General features: G+C 29.3%; 2 protein-coding genes across 3 annotated transcripts in view; both read right to left on the bottom strand.

Annotated features, from left to right (window-relative positions):
• Window positions 1-8,155, bottom strand: part of LOC119671074 (loricrin) — a gene marked incomplete in the record, with an annotated part of 302,007 nt that overhangs the window by 190,222 nt on the left and 103,630 nt on the right.
• LOC119671078 (gametocyte-specific factor 1 homolog) lies at window positions 4,802-7,813 on the bottom strand. Of its 2 annotated transcripts, XM_038081582.1 has the most exons (8): window positions 7,753-7,807; window positions 7,181-7,217; window positions 6,794-6,943; window positions 6,242-6,270; window positions 6,069-6,096; window positions 5,710-5,895; window positions 5,089-5,643; window positions 4,802-5,028 (listed from the first exon to the last, which is right to left on the bottom strand). In XM_038081582.1, exons 4-7 carry the CDS (start codon window positions 6,253-6,255, stop codon window positions 5,326-5,328), a joined length of 546 nt encoding a protein of 181 aa, XP_037937510.1. In that variant the 5' UTR covers window positions 6,256-6,270; window positions 6,794-6,943; window positions 7,181-7,217; window positions 7,753-7,807; the 3' UTR covers window positions 4,802-5,028; window positions 5,089-5,325. The 2 variants fall into 2 exon arrangements, with proteins under 2 accessions (XP_037937510.1, XP_037937511.1); XM_038081583.1 differs by lacking the exon at window positions 7,181-7,217 and having other exon boundaries at window positions 7,753-7,813.

The raw sequence follows: 8,155 nt of genomic DNA, 5'->3' as shown, positions 1-8,155 counted from the left end.
CAAATATTCCTTTTATAATTTTCTTTGCTGACACTGTTTTTAATAAAATCTCCAAGGATTTGTTGTTAGCATAAATTTTCAAACTCAAACGAAATGAATAAAAAATCTTTTGATTAAATTTCTGAGCATTAAAATGGAAAAGGCATGTATCCTGTTAAAAAATAATAAATAAATAAATAAACACTCTTACTTATTGTAATGCCTACTTACTTTCTCTGTAGTTTGCATTTAATGAAAAAAATTTACAACAACAAATGACAACAATAACAATAAAAACACTACAATGAAAATGAAAGGAAAAATTTTATTCTTGAGACATTAAAAATTCTTACAAGAAATAAGGAAGTATTTTCATACATTAAGTAGGGGCTTTAAAAGCAGCAGGAAAATAATTTTTTTCTTATTGCAGTTTATTTAATAATTCTGGAATATAATTTTTAATATTTCTGTAAAACTTGAAATTTATATTTCATTTTTTTGTTGACCCGGATTTTTTGAACCATAAATTATTGCTTACGAAATTAACTTCACATTTATGAGACGGAAAAAGTAATAAGTGATTTATATTTTTTATATTCAGAAATATATTATTACTGCAATAATTGTTAAATATATAAAAGATAAATTATAGTAAGTGAAAATAATTATAAATATATTTACTCGTTCAGAAGATGTAATAATTGTCCACTTTTGAAGCTAGGTTTGCTTCACCCATTTGGTGTTTTCGTACAAAAAATTAATTGTATGTGTTTGAGTTTTAATTGGAATTCATAAAACTGGTATCTTTTATCTATGTGATTAAAATGAGTAGGAAAGTAAAATAAAGGAGGAAGGATATGTTCAAGGATATAAACCTTCAAGAAAGTAGTAGTAGAGAGGAAGACATCGATGAAGCAAGTCGAACAATATTTATTCTTATGAGTTAATTTATATTTTGTATTTAATAATTTGTGTTTAATAAAACCCATATCATTATATAGTATCTTCTTCTTATTTTCTTATCATACGCTGAAGACTACTTTAAATTATATTACGAAAGTTAAATAATCGTTAAATCTAAGCTCGTCTATGGTATATAATTATAAACTGCACACTATTTTAGAATAAGTTAAATTTTCTCAATTATATTTCAAGTTCTGTATAGATTCTGACTTTATAGATATTGAAGATATTGGAGATATTGAAATCTTATACCTAACTCTAAACAATATATAAAAAGTATACAAAGAATAACAAAATGAAATAAGTATCCCCAAAAATTTATGAATTATGCCTTGTAAGGTTGAAATAAGATAGGCCTGTGGAAGGAGATATCTTTTTCCCATGACACTATTAGTCAAACTCTTTGTGACTGTACGGCTTTGCTCTGAGGAAGATATTCAGTCAAGAGTTTCTAGCTACATCTGTTATTAGAAACTGTACAACGTTGGCTGTTTTAGTTTTTATTCGAAAGGCGAGTTACTTCTGTTTGATTAGATTTAACTGCACTTATATTTGAGAAACAATGTTATATATTTCGACTTTCAACGTAGATTGTCTTGTTTTTTGAAAAAGTGCTGTAAGGTGATTCTAAGCTTAATACTGTTATATGCTGACAAATTGTACCACAAAAAAGTTAGGGTTCAAATTCGTATTCTGTAATGTATAAGAGCTGGTCATTATAAGGGTTGAGCTCGGGGATATGAAAAACTGTTTCTGTATTATCCGATCCATATATAATTAGATATCAATACAATCATTGTTTTTAAATCCGATCCGTTAAGATCTAGTTGGTATTTAGTACTTATCTAAGTATTTTGAAAAGAAACGGGATTTTATCTCTCGTTAGACCATTTATAGTTGAGCCAGTCAACTTGACTATGGTTGATTATGTGGTTGCTTTGAGGCAGCTTTCTTAATCAATTTCTTCACCCTTTTTGTTGCAACAACGTCACAGTGAGCAGGTATTTAGTGAAAAATCACTTGACTTATTTAAATCATTTTTAATATAGTCAATACGCTATTTTCTTCCAAGTCGCGGCTCTACTTTGACAGTTTTGTCCAGGTAGAGCCTAAAGGTGTCTTTTGTTGTCTCTCATATCTTAAGTTGATAGTGGATATGACTTCAAATATTTATGCGATACATTTCAGTTTTGATTACTCAAGCCACTGTTTCTCGACTTGTGCATTTTCTGGGTCAGTTTCTCAAACAGAAAACAACTACTGGCTACTGCTCCATACAATGTCCGATGCTTACCTTGTTTATTTGGGAAGTGTACTGACGGCTAGAAGTGGCGCTGATGAGAATGTAGCTATGCACGTCAATAAAGCAAACTCTACCTTCTGCTGAGAAATATATGGAAATCGAGCCAAACATCTCGTAAAACTAAACTCCGCATCTTCGAATCAAATATAAAATGTGTGCTCTGTGCTTTAACTGTGAAACATGGAAAGGTGCGCAGAATACTTGTTATAAGATGATCTGAAATGAAGACCTGTACAGCCACAGAAAGCAAGAAACCGTTTTAGTTTAAATTGGAACGACCAGAAGAAGATAACAGTAAGTAAGTAAGATTCCCAAACCCAAATCTAATTTTAGAGTCTTCTGTGTAACAGACAATGTCATCGGTAGTGATATTGATACTGTTCTCATTCGACCCCATTTTGTCTGGTATAATAGTGATATATATTCTTATGAAATTCGCGATGCTGATTTGATATATAATTATTATTATTGTTAGCGAATGTGACAATGCAACCATCGGGTCTATTGTGCCCCCTTCTGGTTTTAGAGTAGATCTCTAAGCTCTGTTGCGACAATTAAAAGTAGTATAGAACCTACTTTATTTACTTTAATATATAAGAATATAAATATGTTTTAGCACTCATGTATGCGAACTTCAAAAAAATGTATCGAATCTTACCTCAAAGCCCTTAAGGCATAAATCTTCTTCTTTTTTTTTAAAAATAACATGCGTTGAGAATGATTTTAATCCTTTTAATTTAAATTTTTTCTTAAGAAATTCTTTATTTATACTTTATGGATTCCCATCATTAAAGTGGGATGGTTGGAGTATTGATTTTCACCTTGGTTATGTCTTGCATTGGTTATATTTTACGTGCTTCTATCGTAACTGAAATATTCGTGTCTAAGAATATTGCATTGTTGCACGAAGAAGTTGCAAATTGAAAATTTTACGATGCTGTTGTAGCAAATATAATGGAACATCATTATTCTTGTTGCAGCAAGTAAAGCCATGACAACCTAAAAATGCATAAAAAGTAAAAATCTGCTGTTGCTTCACAAAGAAACCTCATTACTTTGTGTCGGATGATATCCTTGCAATTTTTTCTACTTCATTGATTAAAAGTTTGACAACTTCTCCTGCGTTTGCATTTTTAAATTATTTTATACTCGCAACACAAAGCACTTCAATTCGTCTGCATTACGGCGTATAAAACTAAAAATTTACATTAAAATATCATTTTCCTTTGAATACTTTACTTTATGATTTAGTTTTTTTTTTTTTTTGTAATTTTAGTGCCAAAAAAGCAGGATAAAACCTAGCATATTTTACTTAATTATGCAAATTTAGTCACAACTCAAGTTGCTCGTTAAAGTAGACAATGTTATCAACTTTTGCCGCAAGTTTTAAGCAGGTCACACCTACTATTCCTACTATTCCTACTATTGTTGCTGATAGTAGGAAAGTCTAAAACTTTTGGTTTTGTGTCCAAGTGGAGTTTGTCATGACAAAGTTTGTCAAGTTTCCTGTAATTAGTAAGGAAGTTTTAAATGTGCAACGGTGTGCAGATTTGCTGTCTAGTCGTTAATAGCAAAAATTTTATGAGTTTGACAAATTTTTATTGGCTATAATTTTAATTAGAAAAATTTTGAAATTTATATTATAAGTATTTATTGTAATAAGTGAAAAAGAATTAAAAACAAAAAGTACTAAAGAAAAAAATTTTATTAAGTTAATTTGTAAAACAAATTAATTAGCATTAAGTGTACATACTTCTTTGTAGGTTAAATTATATGTGATTAATAGAATGTTCTAGAAATGCAGTCAAATATTTTGCATAAAAGAAACATTTCGTATAAATTAGAAAAGACTTCAGCGATACAGCGAAACAACGATCCAAATAATCATATCAAGGTCGTAGCCCCTTTAAAATAGCTTAAACCTTAAAAAAGAAAATATTATGATACTTTAAATTTTTCGATATTTATGTATTATCAGCATTGGCATGGATACTTACCTATATGCACCATAGGTGAGGTTGTTCTAAAGTTAAATCTCCAGCTTACGCCACAGAACAAGACTGTAAACCTTGGTGGATGAGCAAAGCAGTTGTTTTTACATCCACATCTAGTCTTTGTGTGTGAGGTGAGGTTATTCTAAAGTTTTGTGGAATCCAGCACTATTCGAGGCGTTTATAATAAAATATCTCAACAAGTCATAATTGCTTTCAAGCGATTATGTTCGTAAATCTCCAGCTTTCGCCACAGAACAGAATTGTAGACCTAGGTCAAGTGCAATGCTATAAACAACAAGTCATAATTGCTTTCAAGCGATTATGTTCGTAAATCTCCAGGTTTCGCCACAGAACAGAAATGTAGACTTATAGACAATAAAATATCTCAACAAGTCATAATTGTTTTCAAGCGATAATGTTCGTAAATCTCCAGCTTTCGCCACAGAACAGAATTGTATACATTGGTCAATGAGTAAAGCACTTGTTTTTACATCCACATCTAGTCTTTGTGTGTGAGGTGAGGTTGTTCTAAAGTTTTGTGGAATCCTACACTTTAAAAGACAGACATTCGTGGTCCAGTTCAATCCTATAAACATTTGCAATGAAATATCTCAACAAGTGATTATTGTTTTCAACTGACAATGTTCGTAAATCTCCAGCTTTCGCCACAGAACAGGATTGAAGACTTTGATCAATAAATTAAACAATTGTTCTTGTATTGACATTATGCAGACCTCGTATGATTTCTTTATTAATTGTATTCTGCAAATTTTGTTTTCAAAAGACATACTGTAAAATTGAATTTCATAGTAAAGTAGTTCAATTTTAAATTTATATTAAAAACATTACCAAAAAGCATGTATATTTCGCTGTTAGTAAAACCTCTTGGTGAAAGCAACAACCCTCATTGACTGACGAAATTAAAATCCTTACTTATAGAACTGAACAATTCTTTTTATAATGTATGTACAATATTAAGTTATGTTCATTACATTTCATATTGAATGTAATACATAAAAATGTTAAAACTATATTAATATTAAAGTAAACTAGAAAAAAAAAATATGTACAAGAATGAGAAACGTCTTATTGTGAATCAGAAGTCGTGAAACTAGTTTTTATCGGTTCTGACAGACCTAATTCTGCTTTAAGAGTTCTCATTCGTTTTATTTCCTTTATGCGAAACTCGTTTTTAAGAGTTGGAGTCGCACCTTGTAAATATCGATATATGGGTGCTTTCATTATGTAGTTCTGAGGGTTGTATGCTTTCACTACAGGTTCGTCGTCCCATGAAGTTTCTGTGTCAATTGGGATAAACTGTGGTGCTATAGTATTGAACTTTTGACTTGTTGAATGCTTCATTTCTTCATACTTGCGACGGTCCTTGCAAGTCTGTAGATGCCACTTAGAATATAAAAATAATCTTTTGTTGATAATGCGACATTTGCATTAATTATAATATTAACTTACCTCCAACTCAGGCTTATTAATAATGTGAGTGACATTAAACGGACATTTAACTTTTGGCATATTTTTATAATTTGCACTGCACCTTAAAAGGTGAGTTTGGAACCGTTTGCGCAAGATTAGATGTGTGCGATCATAAGGACACTGCACATAAAGCATATCTGGGATTAATGGACAATCCTTAACGATCTGTAAAAAACATGAATAGGATAGGGATAGGAAATATGAATATGAATATAATTAAAATACTGATCAGTACAGAATGAAATGCATTTGCAAAATGAAAAAAAAAATGAATCTTTTATAAGAATTATACATAAAAGAAGATTATGTAGTGCTGAATACAAAATAATAAAACTTACCTTTTCCAAGTTTTCGTTGATTTCGTATCTATAAATATATAATATAATATATAAGTTAATGAAAGAAAAATAGTTCTAACATAGCTTAATGACTAATTCGAGAACTATTGTGTGGAACACACCTTGTATCATAGAAATAACAGATATATTTATATTAAGTAAAAACAACTTACGTTTTAGATGCCATGGCTTTATGCGTAATCTGTAATATAAAAAAATGACTTTTGTATTATAAATAATTTATTAATATATTATTTTAAATAATGTTCTGCATCTGCAGCAGATATTTTTTGATATATGTACAAAATGATCTGGAAACAGCTAATATCAAATGTAAATATAAAATATATATAAAACACTAAAAACTATCAAAGCTTAAAAATAATTATATTTATTCCTCTTAAATCACGAGTAGAAGAGCACTTAGTAGCGCAGCAGTCCTTAAAATTCTCAGTCCTAAGGAAATGAAAAAAAATTATAGGTTTTTAATATTAGAAATAAAATTTAATGACCAAAAAAAAAAATGACCATTTCATTAAATGATATGAATGATAATGATGCGAATGATATTAAATTGTTTGTGATATATGTCAATTTATTACTTGTTGTCGTTGTGATTTGAGTTAGTGCTATTGCGCATTTTTACTCTTTTGTGACTGGGGGGCTTATTTCTGCCCTTCACTATGCTTTACCTATTATTATTATTACTTATTTAATATACTAACCTGAAACGCTTTATATGATGAACGCACGTATCTGGTTGTAAAGCAGTGCAACAGAAGCTACAAGTTGTAAATAAGGAAACTGTTGACTAATCTTCAGAACAGGAGTGTAGTCCAAAACCTGGTGACGGTTTAACAAGCTGAAAGATTTAACTGAAAGATGCAGAAAAATTGTTATTTCCATGGAATAGTAAATGAAATTCTATAATATAGAATAATAAAATTGTTGTTTAGATGGATATAGTCGCATGGGTTTTTTTTTTATTGTTATAAAATAACCTATCCGAGTTCTAGAGGAAATGAGTGGAGACGACACAATACCACACAATAGATACACACACCTCACGTGACTATACTCATATTTAAGACGTGTTCAACAGATATACTTACCCAATAGTAAAAATTCCGATAATTGTAGTACTGGTCACTTTATGGAAATAGAGAAATGTATCGATGTAGATTTTATTTATATCACAAAAACTATAAATAAGTTCAATAAACAGAAAAAAACCCACGTGTATTAATTTCACAATTAATAGTCTACTAAATATTATTCACAATATGAAATTTCTGACAGAGAAAATAAATAGAAATAATTTATAGAACATTTGACGTTTAAATAAATGCAAATTATATTTTTATGTTGTGATTTAAGTCAATGATAATAGAACTAAAAGGTTACTATATTATTGATACCAGGAGGTAGTCAACAAGCGAATCAGTGGATCATATAGTTAAATATTCTTAAACTATTTCAACATGTAATGTATAATAAACCTTGAAAGAACATATGAAAGTTAATAAAGTGCCATTAAGAACTTATTACGAGTATTATCTGGAATGATAATGATTATAGAATAATACTTTGAATAAAATTTTAGAGGAAAGGGGTGAATCGTTCCACACAATATGCACCGCGCGGCTATGCTTTTGTTTAACATCTGTTCAATAGATTTACTTACCAATTAGTAGGAATTCTGATAAATGTTTTATCCGTATAGCGAATTATATCTGTTGTGATCCTACAAAAATTGAAAAAATATATATATATATTTTTTTTTTATATTATAAAAACACTAAATAAGTTTATCTTACAGCAAACAAGCAAATTATTTATTTTGATTTCACAATGAATATTCTGTATACTAATCACAAGGAAAAGATTTCTACCATTGGATATAATGAAATGAATTATAAATTATTGAAAAAAAAATTTTTTGACATTAAATGAAATGCAAATAATATTATTTTTATTGTGATTTTAGTTAATATAATAATTATTCAGGTAATCATTCAGTTAATAGCTTTATATCATTTAAGCACACATGTCATGAAACAGAGCAATAGACCCTTACATTGGAAATA

The sequence above is a fragment of the Teleopsis dalmanni genome, chromosome 1 (genome assembly GCF_002237135.1).
Source record: "Teleopsis dalmanni isolate 2A chromosome 1, ASM223713v2, whole genome shotgun sequence".
Lineage (NCBI taxonomy): Eukaryota > Metazoa > Arthropoda > Insecta > Diptera > Diopsidae > Teleopsis > Teleopsis dalmanni.
The sequence above is the reverse complement of the archived record's forward strand: the minus strand, read 5'-3'. Positions and strand labels throughout refer to the sequence as shown.

What these genes read in the sequence shown, in the direction of transcription:
- LOC119671078 (XM_038081583.1), bottom strand. An exon ending in TCAACGAAAACTTGGAAAAG is followed by an intron (nt 5,896 to 6,068) that starts GTAAGTTTTATT and finishes TGTTTTTTACAG; the next exon opens with ATCGTTAAGGATTGTCCATT. An exon ending in TTAATAAGCCTGAGTTGGAG is followed by an intron (nt 5,644 to 5,709) that starts GTAAGTTAATAT and finishes TTATATTCTAAG; the next exon opens with TGGCATCTACAGACTTGCAA.